The sequence below is a fragment of the Sorex araneus genome, chromosome 1 (assembly GCF_027595985.1).
Source record: "Sorex araneus isolate mSorAra2 chromosome 1, mSorAra2.pri, whole genome shotgun sequence".
NCBI lineage: Eukaryota > Metazoa > Chordata > Mammalia > Eulipotyphla > Soricidae > Sorex > Sorex araneus.
In genome coordinates, this window is record NC_073302.1 from 142,992,267 (window position 1) to 143,018,487 (window position 26,221).

General features: G+C 38.6%; 1 protein-coding gene across 2 annotated transcripts in view; it reads left to right on the forward strand.

Moving 5' to 3' along the window:
* IPO11 (importin 11) overlaps window positions 1–26,221 on the forward strand; it is a 158,666-nt gene that overhangs the window by 122,558 nt on the left and 9,887 nt on the right. Inside the window, exons 29-30 of one of the 2 annotated variants that reach the window (XR_008627366.1) lie at window positions 1,102–1,197; window positions 9,587–9,626. Coding sequence is in view for 1 of the 2 variants with exons in the window: in XM_004608471.2 (XP_004608528.1) it covers window positions 1,102–1,197; window positions 9,587–9,671 (181 nt within the window). In the remaining variant the exon portion in view is untranslated. Of the gene's footprint in view, window positions 1–1,101; window positions 1,198–9,586; window positions 9,672–26,221 lie in introns of those variants that run through there. The other variant, XM_004608471.2, reaches the window with a different exon arrangement.

The window sequence follows — 26,221 nt, forward strand, 5'->3', positions numbered from 1 at the left end:
TGTGTTCTCAAAACTAAAGTGCCATTTTTGAAATCTTTTTTTTTTTAAATCCTTGCTAGGAGCAGTTCATTAATTTTTCATTTTTGCCAGTACTTGACATTATTCATCTTAGTAATTTTATATATGATTAAAATCCTCCTGTGTTGTTTGTAGAGGTAGTAGGTTCAGTTCCCAACACCGCATATGGTCCCCCAAGCCCTGCCAATAGGATTCTTGAATATAGACACATATATTAAAAAAAAAAAAAAAAGGAGGATGTGGCAGAGAAATAGTACAGCAGATAGGATGCTTGCCTTGCATGACCTGGAAACCTGGGTTTGATCCCCAGCACCCCGTATGACCCCCCCTGTGTTCCAACAGGAGTGATCCCTGAGCACAAAGATAAGAGAAAGCCCCAAGCACCACCAGGTGAGGCCCACAAAAAGAAATACTACCGTGATTTCAATTTTTCTAATGATTTTAAACATCTTTTTAAATACGCTTCCCTCCCCTACTCTTCTCTCCTCCCTTTAGCGTCCAGTTGGCTGTGCCCACGGCTTACTCCTTGCTCTGGCAGGTTTTAGCACCCACGTAGGATGTTGAAGATCAGATGCAAGTTATCTGTGTGCAAGGCAAGAGCCTTAGCACTGTACTCTCTCCACCCCCAGATTTTGTTAATATATTCTGTGTCCATGTCCTTTTCAGATATGTTTTATATATATTTTCTCCCAGTCAATGTTTTTTCATTTTCTTTACAGTGTTTTTTAGAAGATTGATTTTTTTTAATCTCCCAGTACTTTTGTCTGTTTTTTGAGATATAAAATTTACACGAAGAACTATTAAGGTAGGGAAGATTAAAGTATCTCTTATTATTTAGTCTGTTCTTCTGATAACTTAAACATACTAGGAATCTAGTGAAGCATATTGTTATATGCAACACAAAGTCCTGCTTTAAGAAATATGTTACAGAGGTTTCTTTTGTATTTCAGAACTAAATTTTTTCTTCATGTTCAAGAGGATAGGGTGTGTGTGCGTGTGTGTGGGAAGGGCGTGGGTGGGCATGAGAAGTGCCTGCTGAGATTCCCAGTTTAATAAGTTGTTTTTGCTTTTCTTTCATTCTAGTGTTATCCAAGATAAATTCTGTGGGATTATAAACATCTCGGTGGAGGGTCTACACGATGTCATGACAGAAGATCCTGAAACAAGAACTTACAAAGAGTAGGTGAATCATTGAAATTAATTGCACTTGGACTTGAGAGGGGTAATTGAATACTTCTACATGATTCTTGATCACTGTCACCATAGAAGTACTGTGTGGAAATTCTAAAATTTTGTCTTTTTTGGAAAAAATTGTCATTTGGCTCACACTTAGTGTTTTATTTTTAAATTAGTTTTATTGTAGTCAAATTTTGAATTGGACTACTTTGATCTAATTTTATAAACAATTTGACATTAGTTTTTTTTTAAAAACATTTGAAATATACTTAATATATTAATTGCTTTTTAAAGATGTTTTTGAAATCATGCACTTTGGTTTTTTCAACTGACAGAGCCAGTTATGGGGTTAAAAGGAGAAGGGTTGTGTTGTATTGTCCTTAGTGATTCATCACAGGCACCTTTTATTTGTTTTTGTTTTGAAACCATATTTGGCCGTGCTAGGAAACCATATGTTCCAGCTCTTTGAGCCATATCCCTGGCTTCACCAGCACCTTTCAGATACTATATATTATGGGAGTCATGTGGTACTTTGTTTAGTTTCAAAACAGAATGAAGTCAGGTTTTCCAAAATGCTGATACTGACATACTGAGCTGGGGGAAAAGCATATCTATAGTGCATTGAAAACATTGAATGAATAAAAGCAATGCTTTTACCTTAAGATATATTATTAACATGTAGCAAATAGAACAGAATTGTAAAGGGATGAGTAGGGAAGTTGTTAGAAATCAAGTTTAGAAATTATCTAAATTATGATATTAGATAATTACAAATTATAAGTTATGATATTAGACAATTATAAATTAGATCACTATAATTATCTAAAATTATGACATAGTATCATAATTTTAAAGAGTGTAGAGTGCACTAGAACCAGTCAATTGGACTCAATATAGGGAGCTTATTTTCCACCTGCACAGGTCGTCTATTAGGGTTCTCTAGAGAAAGAAAATTATTAAGAACTATATACTTATCGTAAAGAATTAACTTACGTGATTATAGAGCTTAAAGTTCCATTATCTGTAGATGGCAAGAGCCAGTGGTTTTTATTTTGTTACAAATCTGAGTCAGACAAAACCAATATTTCCTTGGAGACATGCTCCCAGAGAAAGCAGATTCCCTCCTACCCCATCCTTTTTTAAAATTCAAGTCTTTGAGGCCTCTCCTACTCAGGGCAAGGCAATGTGCTTCATTTTCTATTGGTATTCCATGTTAATCTCATGCAGAATTACTCTTGTAAGACCACCCAGAATAATGTGTATCTCTCTGGGCACCCTGTCATCCAATCAGGTCGACATGAAATTGACCACAATTTGAGAGTCTTGGCGACAGATCATTTTTTTATTTATCGTGTTTATTCTAGGCATTGTGCTATGTGAGGAATCAGCTGAAAGAGCTCAGAGCCAAAAGGGGAAATGGGATCAGTGCCACCCAGCTACAGGAAAGGAAATGTTCTGAGGAACTGAGACAGCTTCTGGGAGTGTGTAGTAAATAGGAGGCAAATAGACAAGTAACTTATGTGAAATGCCAGGAATTTTGGACTGTCACACGAGAAGTGGAAACCTGTTGGCTGATTTAAAGCGTGGGCCTGACCTGTGTGTGAAGGATGACTGGGAGGAGTAGAAAGGCTCCTAGCTAGTGACAGTGTAGTGACCGGGAATGTTTGCTTTAAAAAGTGGCTTTCTCGTGCCCAGTCCATACTCGGTCCACCAGATAGTATAGGAATGGGGCTATGGAACCAGCACAGTAAACACGCGCCCGAGATAATTTATGCGCACTCTGAATATTGAAGTCCTGCCTCACAGGGTGTGCAGGGTCCATGTGCTGCTTGTGCCATTGTGCCACCCTGATGGCTGTGGGGGAAGGACTGGCAGGGATTGATGGGTGGGTGTGGCTAGAAAGGGTTCATGGGCTTTTTTAGAAAAAATTATGCTTATTAAATTATGCTTATTCTAATAGTTGATCTTGGAACTTTAATATTCCTTTATCACCTTATTCTTACAGGCATTTTGAAATTTAATAACAGTTTGTGTAGAAAATGGAAAGTAAATATTTATTTGCTTTGATGATGGATGATTCTCTATTGGGAAAACTTGTCTTCTAAGATTAGTAGATAGTGTTTGGGTATTGTTCTTCTTAGTACTAGATTTCTTGCTTTCCTTTTTAACTTTTTTTAAATGAAGCAAGATTGTTTTTATTGAATAAAATTTGCTTGGTAATTTTGGAGGCAATAAAATGTGCTAGAGGGGCCGGAGCGATAGCACAGAGGGTAAGGTGTTTGCCTTGCACCCGGCCGACCCGGGTTCGATCCCCGGCATCCCATATGGTCCCCCAAACACTGCCAGGAGAAATTCCTGAGTGCAAAGCCAGGAGTAACCCCTGAGCATCGCTGGGTGTGACCCAAAAAGAAAAAAAAAGAAAATGTGCTAGAAAAGGACTCAAATTGTGTTGTTGTTATTGTTTTAATTGCTAGAGTGTAAGACAAACTGGCTATAAATGAAGTAGTCTTACTTCAAACAAATAAAATTTAGTTTTTATTTTCTGTGCATATCCTTTCTTCTTCATTTGATACATGACTCTTCAGAACAAAAACAAGCAAAAAAAAATTTCCCCTCACTTTCTATATAGAGAATACATACTAGAGGCACAGATTAATATAATATGCAGAATTGCAAAACATATATATATATACACACATATATACTGTGATAATTGTGTGCCCTGTATTGCAATAATTAAAATATGGACATTGGTATATATTTTAAAAACAAATGTTTTACTCTAGATAAATCTTGGTCACTGGAAAAATATATGTGAATATTTATATCTAGAATTTACTTTAGTGTAATATCTCTTGTTAACTTAGGGAAAACAGACAAGAGGGTGTTTTTGAATTTTGTTTTTTTACTATACAAATAAGTTGTAATGCAGTAAAAGAATTTGATACAAAGTAAAGCATAATTCAGAGATCTAGATTTATTACTTAGAATTCAAACCTGTAGTAGTCTCTCAGTGTGAGACGTTACTGGTGCCTGCTCGAACAAATCGATGAGCAACGGGATGACAGTGACAGTAGTCGTTAAGTAGCTAATGTGAAGAAACTCATTTCTAAGATACAAACTTCGTGGCCAGAGTGATGATACTGCTAGTAGGGCCTTTGCCTTCCATGCTGCACACCCATATTTGATCTTGGCATCCCCAGGCCCACCAGGAGTAATGCAGGAGCCAGGAATAAGCCTTGTGTACTGCTGGGTGTAGTCCCAAACAAAACAAAATAAATAAATTAGCAAAACACAAACTAAGATCTAGGCTTTGCTAGACATTTGCCATTATCAGATGGCTCTTGGGATGAAGGAACAATATGATTTTCTTACTTTGTGTCAAGTCCATTAAACATGGTATAGGTACTCTACCCTCTTTTACGGTAGATCGAAGCAGTGAAGTTGCAAGAGGCTGAGGCCATGAAGTGAGGGATTGAACTATTGTTTTAAGTTTCGAATGCCTTTCTTTGTCACCCTATCGTTTTGTGCTGACGGACTTAGAGACACCGGTTCCAAAATAAATTAGTTCTGAAATGGTGAGGATAGGGAAGAATGGATGCTCATGTCTCCTGTAAGAATGAGCTTAAGCAGCTTTCAGATATTGACCCCTGTCCTAGCTCTAAATTCAGAATTACACTTACAGCCAAGAGACCGGGACTGTCCTTCCTTTGTACTTGCCCTTAAACATAAGAAACCAGGCTTCCGTTGTCATAGTAGCTTTGATTAGGAAAGTATGACTCTAAAAAAAAATAACTAAATTCTACTATTCTAAATTAGGAAATTCTGAATTAGGTTTGTTCTGTTCACTTGATTCAGTAGACAGTATTCTTTCCCTGTCTCCCTGGAACCTGTGTTGTCTGAATAGGAAACTGTGTTTCTATTATCTTTGCTAATGGTGAAATGCAGTGGTGCAGTTAAAGTAAAATAATTTGTAACTGTCTTGCTGATACAAATGTTGTCAGCAGTAGTTCTCCTTGGCTTGGTAATGTTATTTGGAGCAGAGTGTATATTGTTACATAATTAACAGTTTGTTGGTGGTGTTACTAAATTTTTGGTGGCCACCAAAATTTCTGTTCAGGGGCTACTTACGACCCCACCCTGAGAATCACCATGCCCAGTAGTGTTCAGGTGACAGTGTGCCTGTCGCTGAACCTGGGCCTCCTGTATGCAAAGCATGTGAGCTATCTCTCTTGCCCTACTGATGATGTTATTTAAACCATTGCTACTATTGTGAAGCAAATATAAAAATCTACAGACCTATGAAAATGGGAAGTCTGCGTTAATTTTTAGGGTTTCAAATGGGCTTTTAGGCCACTCCAACAGTGCTCAGGACCTACTCCTGACTCTGTGCTCAGAGTTCACTCCAGGTTGGGGGACCATATGTGGTGCTGGGGATCAGACCTGGGTCTACTGCTCCAGCCCCTAATTTAAATTCTTGGATAGCTTGCTTTATTTTGTTGTGGTGGTGGTCCTTTTTTTTTTTTTTTCTAATTTTTTCTCTAATTTTTTAAATTTAGTTTTTGCTTTTTGGGTCACACCTGGTGATGCACGGGGGTTACTCCTGACTCTGCACCCAGGAATTAGTCCTGGTGGTGCTCAGGGGACCATATGGGATGCTGGGAATCAAACACAAGTCGGCCGCATGCAAGGCAAACAACCTACCCATTGTGTTATCACTCCAGCCCCTGTTGTGGTCCTTTTAAAAGTTGATTTATTGCTGGGTTATAATTTTAGTGTATATATATGTATATATATATACATATATATATATACACACACACACACAATCAAAATTCCACTGCCATCCCACTAACAAGTTTTGTTGTTTCTTTGCTAAGTCATTTTACTTACTCATATAACTTAGTTTTTATTTACTTAGTTATTCATATATGAGTAAAACTAGTAATTATATTTCATTTCCTTGCTTATTTTACTTAGTATAATTGCCTCAAGATCCATTAACTTTTATCTCAAAAGGTATGATTTTATCTTTTTTAATGGAAAATTAGTATTCCATTCAGTATGTCAGAGCTTTAATTTATTTTTTAATCTTCAGCGCCATGATTTACAAATTGTGTTAATTAAGATTTTATGCATGAACTATTCCATCACCACACCTTCCATTCAGGTGTTTGCTTCCCTCTGCCGTGGTATCAGAGTCCCTTAACCACCCTCCCCACCCCTGTGGTAAGCTTCCTACTGAAGACAAGTTCTCCCTTTCTTTCGCCTTTGGACATTTGTTATTCCCCAGTTCTATTTCTTCATTCCCACATATGAGAGTTTATTCTATATCTGTCTCTCCTTCTAACTAACTTCATTCAGTATGATACTGTCCACCTCCATTCACATGGCAGCAGATTTCATTTTTTCTTGACATCTGAGTAGTATTCCGTTGTATATATGTACCAGTTGCTTTATCCGTTTATCTGATCTTGGACATTTGGTTTGTTTCCAAATTTTGCCTATTGGGAATAGTGCTGCAATGAATGAGTGCAGATGTGTTCTCTAAATTGAGTTTCTGGACCCTTGGGTCCAAGAGTGCCCAGAAAGGAAATTACTGGGACATCTGAAAGCTCAGTTCCTAGTTTTTTTTAAGTTTCCATATTGTTTTCCAAAAACACTGGACCAGTCAGCATTCCCGCCAACACTGGTTGTTTTTTGTTTTTTGCCATTCTCTGGTGGGAGGTGGTAGCACATCATTGCATTTCCTGAAGCAAGTTTATCTTTATTTCTCCACTTCATTTCCCTCCTTTCTTTTGGCCCACACCCAGTGATGCTCAGGGATTACTCTTAGCTCTGCACTCAGTAATTACTCCTGGCGGTACATGGGGGACCATGGATTGAACCCAGGTCAGCCATGTGCAAGGCAAACATCCTACCCTCTGTACTATAACTCTGGCACCTCCATTTTTAAATGGGGTTGTTAAAAAAAAACACCCCCCAGAGTTCTACTAGCACTTTATATATCTTAGATATCAACTCTGTTTGATGAGTGGTGGGCAGATATCCTGTGGGGTGGTTTTTTGTTTCTATTTATTTAATTTTGGCCATTGTTTCCTTTGCAGTAGCAGAAACTACTTTGATAAAGTCCCATTAGTTTATTTTTCAGGATTTTTTTTTCTCCAGCGGTTTTGAATCATTAAAGATATATCTGGCTTCAGTGTCACAAGTGTTCTATATTTTCCTCAGTGTGTATTTATGGATTCAGATCTGCTAGCATGTCTTTAATCTATTTGGTTTGGTTTTTGTGTTGTATGGTGCTAGGAAGGGATCTGAACATTCAATAAGATGGGTGTGGAAAGAACTTTGCTCAGCATAGTCAAAGCCTTTCATCATAAGCCCACAGCAAACATTATACTTAGTGGTGAAAAGCAGAAAGCCTTTCCTCTAAGATCAGGCAGGAGATAAGGTTGCCCACTTTCACCACTGCTATTCAACATAATACTGGAAGACCTTGCCATAGCAGTTAGGGAAGAATGAGATATCAGGCATACAGATCTGATAAGGAGAGGTTAAACTCTCTCTGTGTGCAGAATGATAATCCACTTAGAAAATCCCAGACTCCACCAAAAAAAGTTTCTAGAAACAATAGACCTGGATAGTAAAGTGGCAGGTTACGAAATCAATGCACAGAAATACATGGCTTTCATATATGCAGATGCTACAATAGAAGAGAGAGAGAAATTACAAAACAAATACCCTTCACAATTGCGCCTCAGAAAAGCAAGTACTGGGAAGCAACTTAACAAAAGAGGTTAAAAAAATTATACCAAAAAAAACCCTTAAAAAATATTTAAATAAAAGAGGGCACAAGGAAATGGAAACATCCCCAGCTCATGAATTGGAAGGATTAATATTGTTAGAATGATAGTCTTACCAAAGCACTATATTCGTTGCAGTCCTTATAATAAGAATACCCATGGCCTTTTTAAATACAAAGATCAAAAGCTGTTGAAATTTTTATGGAATAATAAAAACCCTGGAATAGACAAACTCCAGAATCCTAGGGAAAACAATGGGAGGATTCTGCTTCCCCGATTTTGAATTGTACTATAAAGCTGTAGTACTTGAATACTATAGGCCTTCAGATTAGTGGTAGAGAAGTTGAAAGTTCAGAGATAGATCCACAAGTGTATCTTGTATGAAGGAGCAAAAAATAAGCAGTGGAACAAGGAAAGCTTTTTCAATCAATGGTGTTTGGAAAATCTGGTCAGTCACATGCCACAGTTTATCTGTTGTCTCATATGTGATGAGCAAATATTTTCTTCCAGTTGCTAGGTTGCACTTTTGTTTTTATGATAGTTTCTTGTGCTATCTAAACATTTCTTAGTTTAATGCCATCTTACTTGTTTATAGTTTTGCTTTTACTTACCTTGCCTTTGAAGTTGAGTCTCCAAGTTTATCTCTAATGTTGAGGTACCGGAATGTTTCCTCTTTTTACTTTTTCTCCCAACACCATTTTAAAAAGCCTTTTTTCTGTCCTTTGTATGGTCTGGTTTCTTTATCATAGTTTAGGTACAAGGGTTTATTTCTGGGCTCTGTTTTATTCAACTAAAGTGTATTCTTGCTTTGATTATAATACCTACCATACTGTTTATGAAACTACTACTTTGTAGTATAGTTCAGTGCCTCCATTTCTTTTAAAAATCACTCCCAAAATTCTTTGTCTACATCTGGCTTTTTTAAATTCTGTATCAATTTAGAATTTTTTCCCTCTACTTCCTTGGTAATTGCCATTTATGTTTTGATAGGAACTATAGTGTTTCTATAGACTGCACTAGAAATATGGCAATTTTTATGTTAATTTTTTCAGCATGACCACAGAATATATTCTCCCGTGTGTGTGTGTGTGTGTGTGTGTGTGTGTGTGTGTGTCTTTTTTTAAGATGGGGTGGTAAACCCAGGGTGCTTAAAAATCACTCCTGTCCGTCAAACCCAGGTCATATCAGCCATATGCATGCAGGGCAAGTGTCTTATCTGCAGTACTGTGGCTCCAGTCCCAATTTTGTCTTCTGTTTATAAATCTTTAATTTCAAAATGCCTGGTTTGCTTCCACGCATTTTATCTTTTTGATGCAGTTCTAAATGGGATTGTTTTCTTAATTTCTGTGTCCTCCAACTCATTATGTACACAAATGCAAAAAATTTATGTGTATTGATTTTGTATATTGTTGGTGGTAAAACTTTTGAAAGAAGTCTTTTCATGGTTAAATTTTTTATTAAATGTTTACCAAATTTATTCCTCACATTGTGTTCCATCGATGCATTTCTGTTCTCAGTGATTTTGAGGGCTTATTTTTAGTATGTTATAGGCATTTTAAATTTATCTCAAACTTTTTTAAAAATTATAGCTGTATGTTGATGTCTCATCTGGAAGAACCAAAAGTAACAGGCGAGGAAGAACCACCCACAGAACAGGATAAGAGGAAAAAAATGGTAAGTTACTAAAGTAGTTTCTAAGTTTGGGGAAAACCATTGTTTTTCATATTATGTAGATTTGAAAATGTTCGTCCACCTGTCCATCTATCAATGAACCTATCTATTTATTCCTTGAATTAATTAATATAAGCTAACCAAATTTCAGGATTTGAAGAATGCTCCTAAAACACAGTTTAATTATATTACTCGTACAAGAAGTTGAATTAAACTCTTGATTCTAAGTAATTTTTTAGCAGAGCGTATTCTTTACTGAAAACACATGACCCAAAAACCTTGTTTATCATAAAATGCTAAGCTTCAGATTTATTGAAATTGCCTCATTTTTAAAAAATTTCTTGGATCTTTGTTTTCTTAGATATATTTTTATTTCTTAGATATATTACTTAGATAGTAAATGTTTTCTTAGATATATTTCAGACTGTTATTAGAATGTCTTTTTTTTTAATTGAATCACTGAGAAACACAGTTGCAAAGTTGTTCATGATCGGTTTTCAGTCATAGTGTTCCAACACCCGTCTTCACCAGTGTACATTTACCACCACTGTTCCCATTTTCTGTCCCGCCACCACCTTCATCAACCCCTTCCTTTCAGCTTGCTTCTGATAGGCACTTTTCTTCCTCCTTTCTCTCTCTTTTCATTTGGGCATATGGTTTGCAATACAGGTACTGAAAGATTGTCATGTTTGTCCCTTTACCTACTTTCAGCACTCAGTTCTTGTCCAAAGATTTCACTTACTTCTTGAGCCAGTAGTCTAAATTTCTATCACGTTAATTTCTCAGTGAACTCAGTCCTGAGATGATGGAGTCCGGAGGGAGGCATGGAGGCAATTTTGGAGTGTGGAAGTGAGCAGCTCTAGTTGGGCACTGGGCTGACCCATTTACCCCCAGGGTGCCACACACAAATTTCAGCCATAAGCAGTTATACAGATACTTTTGGTGGCTGGTTGATCTTTTTCGAGATTTATTTATGAGTCGCTGGAGCAGGACCAGTAGATGAGCTTACATGGCGGTGTCAGAAGTGGTTTGTGGGAGTAACTCCTGGGGCTTCTGTAAGTACAAGGTGGATGATGGAGGCAGTCCATCCTGACTTTGAGAAAGCCAGGTAATTTCAGCACAAAGACCAGAATACCTAAATTTTTGGCAGATTAGTATCTCAGTGAACTTGATCCTGAGATGTTGCGATCCAGCAGGAGGCATGGCAGCAATTTTGGAGTGCAGGAGAGAACGGCTGCTGAGACTCTGTTTGGGCGGGCACTGGGATGACCCACCCGCCTCTGGGGTGCCGTAGACATCCCAGCCATAAGCAGGTACCCAGATACTTCTGGTAGCAGGCTTATCTCTTGAGATTTACTTACGAGTCTGGAGCAGGGTCAGGAGATAAGCTTACATGGTGGCGCCAGAGTAGTTCATGGGTGTGGCTGCGGGGACCTTCAGAATATCATTATTCTACTGCTTTATTAGAATTTTTCCCCTGTCTTTTCTTTGGTTTTTTGTTTGTTTGTTTGGGGACCATACCTGCCTCTGTGCTCTGGGATTGGTTCTGGCAGGGCTTGGGGGACCATATGTGGGAGATCAAATCTGGGTTGGCTGCATGCAAGGCAAGAGACTTTCTCAAACTTTACTCTTTCCAGGCCTCCCTGCATCCCCTCCCCCACCCACATTCTTCCCCAGGCCCCCTTTTTATCACTTCTGCTCCACCTCTTCATGTCCACCGATTACCCCCCACTACTTCATAATCTCAGTTTTGCAAATAAAAACCAAGGTTGTATCCTCACTCCTTATTCTCTAGTCTTTTGTTTTGTTTCTCTGTATACTATAGATGAGTGAAATCATTTGATATTTGTTTTCCCATTTCACTTAGAATGAAATAAATTCTAAGTTTTTTATGAAAGGCAAGATTTCATCTTTTCCGTGTCATCGCTGTGTGCGAAAGTGCTGCAGTGTACATTGGTGTGCATACATCCCTTTGCATTACTGTTTTTGTGTCCTTGGGATAGATTTAAAGAATTGGGATCATTGGGTTATATTGAAACCTGTTAATTTTTTTTTTCTTTTGGGTCACACCTGGCGTTACACCTGGGTTATCCCTGGTTTTGCACTCAGGAATTACTCCTGGCGATGCTTGGGTGACCATATAAGATTCTGAGAATTGAACCAGGGTCAGCCACGTGCCCTACCTGCTGTGCTATAGCTCCAGTCCCCAAACCTGTTAATTTTTAAAGATGCTTCTAAACTGTTTTCCATAAAATCTGAACTAGACAACATTCCCACCAGCAGTGAATGAGGTTTGTGTGGTTTCATTTTTGTTTATAGTAATTAAAGGTATTACTATAAATCTAAGGTTTTATAGTAATACCTTTAGATTTTGACAGACATGAATGTTTACATAACCATTTGATTTTTTAAAAAAATTAACTTGAACCTTATATAAACCATCCTGCAACCTAACAGAGATGGTTTTTCAATCTTACCAAACATGTGTGGTTCTTGGCTTTCACAAAATAGTCTCAATGTCTTCTGCTTTAGCTCTGGCTTATCCAAGCAGATTGATTGATCTTAGGTTGGGTTGCATTTATTTCACTAAAAAACATTCCCTGAAAACTTTATTTGTCCAACTTTTAGCTTTCCTCTAATTTTTAGCTTTCTTCCAATTTTTTACTAACTAGAGCTAGAAGACATGGTTGGGAGGCAAGAAAGATATACAACAGGGTTTGAGGAACTTGCCTTGTGTCCTACTGACTCTCGTTTGAACCTCAGACACCACATTTGGTTCCCTAAGCACCGCCAGCAATCACTCCTTAGCACAGAGCCAGAAATAACCCTGGACATTTCCAGGTGTGGCCCAACTACCACCACTCCCCTCATAAAAATAATTTTAAAATAGAGTACATTGTTGGAAAGACAGTTACCCTGCTTTCTATTAAAAACATTTTATAATGTTGTTTGAAAAAATTTAGTCACTTTCCCATCAGATAACCTACATTTTATTGTTTTTCTTTCCCTTTGTTTTTAACATTGAACAAAATATCACCTTTGTTTTCTGCTTTGGATGTACTAAAATTCTGATCTGAAAACACAGGCGTTACATGTCTCTTAAAATTCCTTTTTCAGGGGTGGAGGGGCTAGTGGGATACACCGAATGTTGAGAATCACTACTGTTATAGCTACATACTTAATCATATTTTGTTGTTGTTGTTTTGTTTGCTTTCGTATGGTTTTGGGGTGTGCATGGCCGTGCTCAGGCATCACTCCTGGCAGTGTTTCAGGGACCATATGTGGTTTTGGGGCTCAAACCAGGGCCAATTACTGCAAGGCAAGTGCCTTACTCCCTGTATTATCTGTCAGCCTGCTAGGCCATCTTTTATAGATCTATGCAGTCTTACCCCAACCCTTCAGGCTTGTCTTTGTCTCTTTTCATTCTGTCTTTTTCAGTCTAGCTAAACTAAAATGCTCATCTCTCTCCATACCATGTCTTCTTGCCTGTCACAGAGTTCATACTAGTGCTTCCACCTGGGGATCTCCCTTTATCTTCTTTGGTTTTTCTGTTTTGTTTTGGTTTTGGTTTTTGGTCACACTCAGCAATCCTAAGGGGATACTCCTGGCTCTGCACTCGGGAATTATTTCTGGCAGTGCTCAGGGAACCATATGGGATGCTGGGGATTGAACCCGGGTTGATTTCTTGCAAGGCAGATGCCCTTCATGCTGTACTGTCGCTCCAGCCCCTCCTTTTATCTTCTTTCTGCCCTCTCTGCATATTCATTTGTCATTTTCCTAATGAGGCACCTTTTCATCTTAAGGAATTAAGGAATCAGCATTCCTGCCTATACGCAGTTAAAGAAATAGTTGCCTCGCTTGGACTTTTGTAGCATCTTCTCTGCAATATTTTGTTTTTTTTTTAAATTTTATTGAATCACCATGTGGAGGGTTACATAGTTCTCAGGATTATGCCAATTATACAATACTCAAACACCCTTCCCTTCACCAGTGCCCCTATTCCATCACCAACCACCCCAGTATACCTCCCACCCCCTCCCGCCCCCCACCCCGTCCCCGCCCTTGTAATTGATAAGTTTCATTTCGTTTACGCTTTATCTTGGTTACATTCTATGTTTCAACACATAACTCGCTATTGTTGCTGGGGTTTCCCGCCAAAAGGAAAAAGACAGTTCTATTGTCAAGGAATCATTTGATAGTTCTCCATTGTTGAGAATGTAAAGATATTAAGTCCCGTTGTTTGTTACATAACTTTTCTATTTTTTTCCCCCCTCGTCCCGTGCCACCGAGTTCACGCCTGTTTAGTATTCACCACGCTGCCTGACAAAGGAAAAAAAACTGGAAAAGATGGTTATTTCCTGTCATCAGCCGGCGTGGGGCTCTGGCTTAGTTGATAGTCTGGTAGAAAGTCTGCAGTTTCTGGAACCAAAAGTAGTGTGCTGGTATCGGCCCCGACTCGAGATTGCACCAGCATCCCGCTGTTCCATGTACATAATACTTTATTCCCTTGTATCCCATTCCCATGCCACCAGGTCCGTGTCAACTTAATGGACATCATACTATGGTTAACGCCACGCCGCGTTTCTTCCCGAGAAAGAAGGATATTTCTTCTCAGCTGGCGTGGGGATATGGCTTAGTTCAATCTAGAGAGATGGCTACCATTTTGGTTGCCTTCAATATTTCAACAAAAAACTTACTATTCTTGTTAGGGTTTCCCACCAAAGTCCGGCCCGTTAAAAAGGAACCATTTCATATTGCTGATGATTAGATGACATTAGGTTGTGCAGCCGCGGCAGCGGCTGTGCGGTTTTGGGTTTCTGTATAAAGACCAGGGAAAATTCTGCCTGAAATTCTATCGCTACAATCTTTTACCCTTTTATGGTGCTCATAAGATGGGAAAACCTAGAGAAATACCAGGCCCCCGAACAGGCGGAAGTGGGAAAGTGTCCGAGGTGGGCGGAGACCAGTACTTCATGCCCTCGATCTCCCGCCAGCTGCGCCGCGCAGTTGGGTGCGTGTCTCCATTTTATGCTCAGAGAAGTGGGGTGGAGGCTGTGCTGTGCCCAGGAGAGGTTGAGAGAGGGAGAGAGAGATTAAAAAAAAAGAGAAACGCCGGGCCCCCACACGGGCGGCCTGGCGGAAACGCTCAAATCACATACTGCAGGTTGTTCAGTGGGCTGCTGGTGTCCAAAGCAGCTCCCTTGTCCTCCTCAGTCATACTGGAGCAGCGGGTGCGGCGAAATGGGCTTCTCTGCAATATTTAACTGCATGTATTGCCTGTTTCATGTAACCCTACCAGTATATATCTACTGTGATATGCTAGCAGTGCCCACCATGTCTATGTCTCGTGTGTGTGTGTGTGTGTGTGTGTGTGTGTGTGTGTGTGTGTGTGTGTGTGTGTGTGTGTGTAGGAACGGGACTTGAGCCATAAAGCTTTCTGGAAAAAAGTTCACATTTTGCAGTGTCAGGAATTGAACCCAGGACTTCACACGTGAGGAATGTCAAACCATATTTCAAGTCCCTATAAAAACTAAAAAAATCATAAATTTCATATTCCTCCTTCTTTAAATATGAGTAATAGCTTTCATTTATAATTTCCTAAGTACTCTAGGAATATCTGCCAACTGAATATATAGAAGCAGACAGTTGAATTTGGTTTTGCCTTAAATGGAGACTTGCTCTATATTGCTTCCATTTGGTCTTTGAAAAGTTCTCTGTAGATTGGTGAGGATTAAATCCCTCTGCCTTAAGACTTAAGAGTACTCCCCTGTTTTTTATTCTCAAAGCAAATGAGATATTATAATGCTCCTTTTCTCATCTTGAAGCTTGTTGATACCAATGGGAAAAAAGAAATAGCATTACACAGGCATCATCTTTCTAAATGACTCTGCAGCTGACTAGTCAACAAGAATTTCCTACCTCTGATAGTCAATTCTACTAGTGGACTTGGTATTAAACCAAGGAAAGAAATGTGTTAAGCATTAAATTGCTTATTCATTAAAGTAGTTATATGTGAACTTTGGTCTTTATAAACTCTGTGTTCTTTGATAGTGAAACCTACAGGTCATCTTTTTTTTTCCTCCTAACCCTGAGATTTTATTTTTTTAATTTTTAAATTTTTTAAATTTTATTGAATCACCGTGAGATAATTACAAGTGTTCATGTTTGGGTTATAATCACACAATGATCAAACACCCATCCCTCCACCAGTGCATATTCCCAGGTCATCTGTTTTTGGTAAAACTTTACTTTGTGGGTGCTGGAGCAATAGCACAGCGGGTGGGCTTGCATGCCTTGCATGCAGCCGACCTGGGTTTGATTCCCAGCATCCCATATGGTCCCCAGAGCACCGCCAGGAGTAATTCCTGAGTGCATGAGCCAGGAATAACCCCTGTGCATGGGCAGGTGTGACCCAAAAAGCAAAACAAACAAACAAACTTTGTAATCATCAAGCAAAGCAGTATTTTAATTGGATGTCAGTATTTTGCTCTAATTGGTATAAATGATTAGTACAGACTAAAAATATAGTGCATGTGGAAAATTTTAAGACATGTTCTATACTTTTTCTTTAAAAAATTAGTGTATGCATGTGTCAGTGCTCAATAAATAAGATCATACTTAATAATAGTGTATAATAATGAAAATAGGGAATTGGAGAGATAAATGAAGAGCTAAGGCATTTGCCTTGCATTCAGCTGACCCCAACATCTCACCTTGAGTATACATACTATTAGCACCACTGGGATGATCTCTCCTTCCCCATCCCCTGCCAATAAAATAAAATAGAATTACATATTTATTTGGGTTTGAGGGCACCCATATCATTAGTTCAAAAGACTGAGATGTGGGGTAAATATTGGAGCGATGGCACAGCGGTAGGGCATTCGCCTTTCACGTGGCCGACCCATGTTCGATTCTTCCGGCCCCCTCGGAGAGCCCGGCAAGCTACCAAGAGTATTATGTTCGCATGGCAGAGTCTGGCAAGCTACCCGTGGCGTATTGGATATGCCAAAAACAGTAACAATAAGTCTCTCAATGAGAGACATTACTGGTGCCCTCTTGAACAAATCGATGAACAACGGGATGACAGTTATAGTTATTTAGCAGAAATTATTCACCTAGGATTCAATTTGTAGATTGCCTCAGGAAGGTATTTATAACACCTTGAGACTATGTACAGATTAGGGAGAGGGGATGTGTTGCACTGCCTACAGAATGTTTCCTGGGAGTGGGACAAGGAACCAATGGTCTCTGATTTGAGAAGATGAAGTTGGCAGTTTGAGGTTGGCAAATTGACTTGAGTTGCCAGAGAAGGGGTAACTGTCTCAGAAAAGTCTGAGATTAGTGGTCTCCTGTGAGCCTTCCAATAAGTGTTTAAAAAGCACATCTGGGGCTGGAGCGATAGCACAGCAGGTAGGGCGTTTGCCTTGCACGAGGCTGATCCAGGTTCGATTCCCAGCATCCCATATAGTCCCCTGAGCACCGCCAGGGGTAATTCCTGAGTACAGAGCCAGGAGTAACCCCGTGTATTGCGAGGTGTGACCCCCAAAAAAGCCAAATAAATAAATAAATAAATAAATAAATAAATAAATAAAATAGAAAGCACATCTGTGTCCAGAAGTTATCCCAGAGCAGAAAACGAATCTACAAGAATTGTTAAGGGGAGTAATTCTTATAGCTGAGTTGAAACTGGAGTAGTCCCTGTTGGAAAACTCATAATCAACCAAGTATTAGATAAAGGACTATTGCTTCAGTACCAGACCAAAACTAAGATTGGCATCACTCTGATCTTACCAAATTTAGGGGGTGGTGGCCACACCCAGAAGTGCTTAGGGCTGACTCTTGTCTCTGTGCACAGGATCATTCCTAGCAGGCTCAGAGGACCATATTGGATACGAGGGATGGAACCTGGGTTGGCCTGTGCAAGGCTAACTCCTACCACTGGGCTATCTCGCTGCAGTCCGCAGAGCTTGCCAAAATTTGTAAACAAAATCTGAAAGAATCAAAATGTTTCCAAGTGTCCTCGTAATCATATGCCAACACAAAACTCAAGATTATAAAATAAGAAACTTGCGCACTTCAAAGACAGTATTTGCAATGCTTGGCATCTGATAGAAAACTTAAGGCATGCAAATTAACAGAAAACACAGTCCACGTTGAGCGGAGAAACTCATTTGAAACTAACCAAGAGATGGTATGTATGGCAGAATCTGTAGATGAGAGAATTTAGAAGTCTTTTAGAGCTCTATTTTGAATGCTAAAAAGCTAGAAAAAAAGAATGTTAGGTAGATACATGGGAGATACTCCAACTTGTAAGGATAACAGTGGAATATCTGGATCAGATTACTGTAGATAAGATTTTATAGAAAGAAATACTACTCTTGGCAGTAATTTTAATCTAGAATAAAATAGTGAAACAAAAGTTCTGGGAAAGGGAGAGAAACCATTAGACATCTGAATTCCCTTAATAAGAAAAGGGGAACAAAAGAATTTTTAGAGAAATAGTGGCCCAGTTTTAGCCAGATTTAATGAAAGCTGTAAATTCACAAGATTAAGAAGTTTGAAGAACCTTAATACAAACGATAAGTAGGGCGTTTGCCTTCCATGCAGCTGACCCGGGTTTGATTCCTCCGACCCTCTCGGAGAGCCCAGCAAGCTACCCAGAGTATCGCGCCCACACAGCAGAGCCTGGCAAGCTACCCGTGACATATTTGATATGCCAAAAACAGTAACTACAAGTCTTGAAGCAATGGAGACGTTACTGGTGCCCGCTCAAGCAAATCGATAAACAATGGTACAACAGTGCTACTAAATCTAATGTTGTAGCACTGTAACACTGTCCTCCCTTTGTTCATTGATTTGCTCAAGAGGGCACCAGTTAATGTCTCACAACAAATGTGAGACTTGTTACTGTTTCTGGTATATCAGATACATCACGGGTAGCTTGCCAGGCTCTGCTGTGTGGGCAGGATACTCTTGGTAGCTTGCCAGGCTCTCGAGAGGGACAGAAAAATAGAACCCTGGTCGGCTGCATGCAAGGCAAACGCCCTACCCACTATGCTATTGGGTAACCTAAGGAAGGGGGTATAGAGAGAGATTAATTACAGAGAAATTAGAGATTGATTGCAAGCTTATGATTAGAAACAGTGCAAGCAGCTTTCTGTTATTGACTTACCAATATATCATTGGTTTATGATATTATGGAATTACAGCCATTTAGCACCACACTTTACATATATATATGTGTGTAGATGTATATATATATGTATGTATGTATGTATACTCACCATCCCCACCCACAGAGTTCCTGTGCCATTCCACCCCCATAAAGACCTGTCTAGGGGCTGGAGTGATAGCACAGTGGGTAGGGCATTTGCCTTGCACACAGCCAACCTAGGTTCGATTCCCAGCATCCCATATGGTCCCCTGAGCACCACCAGGAGTAATTCCTGAGTGCAGAGCCAGGAGTAACTGTGCATCGCCAGGTGTGACCTAAAAATCAAAAAAAAAAAAAAGATCTCTCTACTTTTTACTTCCATTCCTGCTTCCCCTTCCTCTTATTAACCACTGTAGTTTTCACCAACTCTGGAGTTAGTTTTGCCTGATCATAAAACTTAACTCTTAAACAATAGGGTTAAGTAAGTTTGAAAATTATAATTACAAATAATTGTTTCTCGTTTGCAAAGGAAGCCGCTACATTATTGAAGTGGTTTTCATTTGTATTGTTTATTTGCCCCAGCCAAATCTGGTTATCAAATTATTAAGAGTGCATCCTTGGGGCTCGAGAGATAGCACAGCAGGTAGGGCGTTTGCCTTGCATGCCCTACCGTATGGTCCCCTGAGCACCACCAGGAATGATTCCTGAGTGCAGAGCCAGGAGTAACCCCCGAGCATCACTGGGTGTGACCCAAAAAGCAAAAAAAAAAAAAAGACTGCATCTGTAAAAAACTAAAGCTCGCCAAGGAGCGATCTACTCCACTCCTTCTCTACTCTCTCCTTCCTCATGTCTCTGTCTCTCTCTCTCTGTCTGTCTCTGTCTGTCTGTCTGTCTGTCTGTCTGTCTGTCTGTCTCTCTCTCTCTCTCTCTCTCTCTCTCGCTTTTAGAATTGCAATATCAGACTACAGTATCCAGGCCACATTAGTCTTTCCTATCCCTAGCACGGTCCTAGTCTCATCATTACTTTAAGATCATGACGGCATTTGTCCATGATCAGACTCTTAACTTATAGTTAAGAATGAGGCACTTTGGCCAGGCCCATCTCGATGCCAGGGTAGCACATAACTTACCGCTTGCCCTGGGTCCGTCTCATCCCCCGTTGGGACCCTGCCTTTTAGAGGGCTAGGAACTGAGGGCAACCAAGGCTACAGTCAAGAAAGCAGATGCCCGGGAATTAATAATATTCAAAGCCAATTAAATCCCAATTGCAAAGGCATATTAATAAATGTCTTTCTTTGTCCATACAAAAAGGACTTGCTCTGAATAAACTATGCAAAGGACTCAAGGACAAGAGAAAAACATTATTTACAAGTCAACAGAACACTAAGAAAGAAGCTACAAATAAACAAAGAGGAATGGGAGCACTGTGACGGGAGTAACCCAATAAACCTAAACTACCTGAAGCTATGTAATTCTACATGCATCCTTGTTTCTGTGCTTCCCACTCTCTTGCTTTTGTATTCATACTGTATAACCTTTTTCAGTGTTTACCATATCTAGAATGTTGGCCTTTATCATTGCTATTTCTTCTGCTAGTGTATATTTCTTTTTCTGTTTTGTTTTGTGGCCACACCCAGCTCTGCTCAGGGCTTCCTACTGGCTTGTGCTCACCTGGCTCAGCTGTGTATAAGGCAAGCGCCCTGCCTGCTGTACTATCGCTCTAGCCCATTAGTGTGTATTTCTATCATTACAATCTGTCTTCTCATATATGTTCATACATTTTCTTTTTAAAAGTTAAATACATTGGTTTAATACAAAGCCAATCTATTAAAATAGAAATATTTTATTGTTTTTCTTGACTGACTGTTAAGCTGCTAATAATGCATCTTTATTTCCACGTAATGCTAAAACAAAAGGGCAGAATAACTGACTTAAAAATAGTATTTCAAAATTGTAAGTTGTATTTACCTTGCTGCACAAATGACCCTCCATCAATGTTATTGCCCCCCATTTTAGAAGTGGACTGTTGCAGTGATTAATTCTGTTCTTAGAAACTGCAGTTACAAATAACATTAAAGCAATTCAAGAGGACAGGAAATAATGAATTGAGATGATCCAGCTGAGATGTAATAAAGACACAAGTTGATAAGCAGGCATCCTCCTGTGATAGCAATGCTTCCTGCAATGGAGGGAAAATGTTAATCAAAAAATAGTTCGAGATACAGAGGTTAAGATCCTTCCCAGTAGGCTATGTCACAGTAATCAAAAGACTGTGGCAAAGAAAATTCTATTGAAAATGCCCTTGAAAGTTCTGGTTTTTGTGTTGTTGTTTTTTTAAGTTGAGTTAGATAAATTGTCTGCTGATATCTGAATTCTTTCATGTTACAAAGCAGTTATCCTCACTGTTTCTTTATTATTTACTTGTTTTTACTAAAAATCTTTAGGAGGAGTCCAGAAATGTATTGCTGCCTGCCTGGAAGTTCAAGCACAGTGGTACTGAGTCAGTGCACTGATGCTTGTTGGTACTGAGCTGTTGCACACAGCTCAGATAATATGCCAGTAAACATTAGACGGTCTTTTTGCTAGTTTTCCCCACTCTTATTCCTGAGTTTTCTTTTGTTTCATAATTTTTCTCAAGAAGTTATCAATACTGCTGTCTTTTTAAAAGAAATCTGTCCTTTAGGTAAACAGACTAAAGTGTTTTTAAATGAATTGTCCTTAGCAATGTCTAAGGATTGTTCTGAGGAAATTATGATCTTGAAGTATTTTTTTTTAGTGATAAAATAATCTCATTTAAAACACAAAATAAACATATGATATTAAATGCTCTTTCCCACCATTGCCTTTACTCTGATAATATATCTGTATGTGTGTATTTTTGTGTTTTATTTGATTTTGTAATAGTAATCTAAATGTTGTTCACCAATTAGAAATATTATGCATTCTTTTTGATAATTTTTTTTCTTTCTCAAACACTGATACACTTTTTTCTCTCTCACTCTTTCTCTTCCTGTTCCTCTTCCTGTCTCTAGCCCCAGTGCTTGGGGATCCTACCGTGTCAGTATTGATCCCCTGTGTGCGAGCAGCATACACAGCACTTTGAGCTGTGTCCCGACCCTTAATTGTTCTTGGTGAAGAAGTATAAGTAATTTTTATTAAACCTTCACTCTTGAATCTAAGTCTTAAATATTTAGTGTCAAATGTACATATTCTCTGTGGTAACAGTTGTTTTAAGGGAAATAAGCTAGAGTTTTGATTTGAGTCCTGTGCAAGCCTTTTGAATATAGAAGAGTGGCAGATAGATCGGGGCATTTGGCATACTTTTTTTTTTAAACACAGTCTTTCGCTTCACAGAAAAGTATATGATTTTGAAGTTCTATGTCTAGGTAGTAATGCATTTTTATGCCAGACCCTGGGCAATATAGTAGGTAATGCAGTAACTTGTTTAATATGTTCTCTCCTGCTACACAATAATACTGTGCATTTTTCAGACACTTGTTTATATTCCTTTGATGGATGACTTGTTCTCATTTTTTCCATTAGAAATGCTTTCTTGTTTACTTGCTTTTAAATATTGAAGTTCTGTGACATTATATTTTCCAAGAATAATGATAATACTGTCTTTCATTCCATATGTTGTTCATTCAGTAAGACTTTCACATTCATTACATTGAGAGAATGGGAAAGATTCTTTGTCTTGGTGTTAGTTGAACTTCCTCATGCTGTATGACTTCTGATTCTAGTCCACGGAATCTATTCACGTTGCTGTGTCTGAAGAGATAGTATAGCAGCTGGGCTCTTGCCTTGCATGCGGCTGGCCCTGGTTCAATTCTCCTGCATTTGAGCACTGATGGATATGGCCCCCAAACAAACTAACGAAAATTGCCTGTTTTCTTTTGCTTGCACTTGTTATCATCAATCAGTAGGCTGAAAAAATTATTTGGGATTTGAAAAATTCAGCCTATAATCTTTCATTTATATGTTGACTTCAACTTGGTGTTTTCGAAGTGAGTTGCTTTTTAATAATAATTTTTAAAAGTCACATGGCTGTCTTTAAGCTAGCAGCAAAAATTTATTGACTTGTTGCTGCAAAGGAGAGTGCACACTTGGGAACCATGCAGTATGTTGCTATCTGAATCTGAGTTTTACATGGCTTGGGGAGTTAATCACAGAATAAATTCATCAGGAACAGTCAGTGAACCACATTGACTCAGTTCATCAACTTGGAATCCAGGAATCTTAAGTGAAGTGTACCAAAGAGCATAGGGTTTTTGTTTGTTTGTTTGTTTGTCTGGATGTGTTATTTTAGGAGCATTTCTTGCATATTATGGTATAGGAGAATTACTCTGTTTTGTGATTCCCTTGTTTAGTTTTGTAAATTATGGCTTCTACTCTGATTCTTGATAGCCTTTTCCAGCCTTCCCATTAGATTCCCTTTCTTAAAGATGGCCTGTTAACAGTTGAGGATGCCATCAGTCTGCAAGCATTCTTTAAGAACTCATTTTGTGCTTGGGTTTCAGTGATAGTTGTCTTCAAATCATAGTGTTGTTTTCAAATCATACGTTGTCAGCAATATGATTTTTATTTTCTGAGTTTTCAAGTTTATGGCTTGCTTGAAATGACTTATTCCACTCTTAAGAGTGTGGTTTCTTAGATTTATGAGTTTATTTTATTTAAACTTTTCATTCAACTAGATTTTTTTTTTTTAATAAATGGGTATCAACTTAAAAGTGCATAGCTAACCTCTAGCCAGTCTAGCCTCTATTTTCAGATGCCACCATTACTGGATACATTGCCAGATTTGCATGAATTTAGTTTAGAACCACAAGGTTGTAGTCTGTTGACTTGCTTGTCTGAATTGGATTAGCCTAAACATTTCGATATTTTAATAGTATGCTTCACTTGAAAATCATTTCATGTAATTTATAACACAAGTTGAACAGTTCTAAAGAATTGTTGAAAACCTCAGTTTAAAGTGAAAAAGATTTATGCCTTTTGGAAAGCAGAAGAAAAAGTATTGTTTGAAAGTCAGGTACAGGTTGGCTGTTTTAATGCCAAGAATACAGGTTTATTTCCAATTTGTGATATTCACTTAAGTCTAATAATGTTACAACTTATTCTTTTGAGAAGTGCTTTGAAAGCATTTGCTTCTTTATGGTCTTGTCTGTGTACTGTGGAAAAAAACAAACCATAGCTCATTGTGCATGACTTACTCTGCATGTGTTGGGAAAGCCAAGGTGTATGATTGTAATTCAGAGTCCAATTGTAAGAAAGAAAATGTCCATTTAGGTTCATTTAAACCCACCTTAATATAGTTTAATTCTCATTCATATACTGATATGTTCACAAATAAAACATTTCTTTTGGCTGGGAAGGTTTTTATTAACTGTAAAGAGTTTACAAATTAATCGTTTGGATTCTTTATTCCATAGCCACTTTTCATTTTTATGTGAATTGGTCTGTGACAGACTTTGCTGTTTTATATGTATTTTGTATCTCAGTTCTGCTTGTGTATGTGAAGATCATATTAATATGTCATCTGACTTTTATGGAGCTACTCCCTTGAAGCACTTTAAAATAAAACAAATATAAAAGAGGAAATCTATTGTTATAGGAACTATACAGGAGTTATTTATAACTTCCTTTCAACTTAGAATTTTTTCCCCACCACTTACTGAGCTGGAAGAAACTGCAATAAATTAGATGGATGTTTCTTAACTCTAATTAAAATGACTTTAGGTCATTGAGTAAATTCAGTAGAATTAGATTTACTCTCACATACAAACAGTAGATTTTTTTTTGTAAAAAAGCACTTTAAACTGAGTATCCTAATCCACCAAAGGATTTATGGCATTATCTGGAGAAATTTTTGTTACAGCTCAAGGCAGTGGCATTGACATTTGGCGGGTGGGTGCCAAGGATGCTGCTCATCACTTTACAATATACAGGAGTAGTTATTAATTTTTATTAGACTGAACAGTGGGGATCTGCGTGGGTGTCACTCAGGAAACTTGTGTCAGGTGCCTACTGAATGCCAAACAAGCAGGCTGTAGAGGGTCTTATATGTGTATGATAGACATTGTGTGAGAGTCATCCATTTCATGCTGAATATGTCCTTAGACCCAGATCTTAGGGATATGATCTTCCCTTTGAGAATGTCTTGTTACATGAAAAGTAAAATTAAGGTTGCTGCTCTGTTAATTGTAAGGAGGTTATTCAGGTTAAACAGCTTCAAACAGGTTGTAATTTCAGTGAAACAGACACAGAATTAGAATTTCCTTTTCAAAAGTAGATAATGCAAGTGTTAAAATATTGCAGTCTTTTCAACATTTTTTTTCTCTTATCGGGAGATTGTCAAAGTGAAAAGTTTTATTCTTCTGTTCATTTCCAGTATATTGTCTTTGGGGGGGAGAATGATCCTAAGTAGTGCTCACGGCACTCGGGCCACTTTCACAGATACTGGACCAGTAGGACGATGGTTTTGTGGTTAGATACGGCAGTGCTGGAGGTATCATGGCCACACCAGGCATAGCTAGAGGTTCAAACCCAGGGCTCTCTTTCCAGATGCTATCCTATAATTTTTAGAAATTATTGATGGTTTGCAGTCTTTTTTTTTTTTTCTTTTTGGGTCACACCCGGCAATGCACAGGGGTTACTCCTGGCTCTGCACTCAGGAATTACTCTTGGCGGTGTTCAGGGGACCATATGGGATGCTGGGAATCGAACCTGTGTCGGCCGCGTGCAAGGCAAATGACCTACCCACTGTGCTATTGCTGCAGCCCCTGGTTTGCAATCTTTTGGTGAAATTATAATCCCAGCTTTTGCAATATGTTGAAGGCACTGGCTGACATTACTATGCCTTCTTGTTTATGGTTCTTTCAGCATTTCCTATTTATAGTCCTTACACTTTTCAGTCCTTCACCCAATAGTTTGACCTTACAGAGCATTTTATCAAGAGACTTGAGATTCTCATAAAATTTGCTTGTGATCTCACATCTTGGAACCACAGAGTTGATTGGAGCAATAAGGGAGCAGGTGTTTTCTATAGAAGGCTCACACTTGTAGGGTTCAGATTTCTCTCTCCCTTTAATAAAAACTCCAGACAGCAATAAATGCTATTCAGAAAACCCAGAGAGCATATCTAGTGATGACATTTAGATTGCAAATATAAATCTTATTTGTTTTTATCTTGGAGTTCCTTTTTGTCCTCCTTCTATTCTCAATCACTTAGTAACCACATGTAATTGTATGGATGTATTACGGCACACATTTGGTTTATTTTCTCAGGACATACTGATGTGAATATTAATTTTTCTGGAAGCAAGTAGAGGAATCAAGGTATTACTGAATGCCTAAATATCTAATCAAGCAGGCTGTTGTTTTTAAATAATATGCA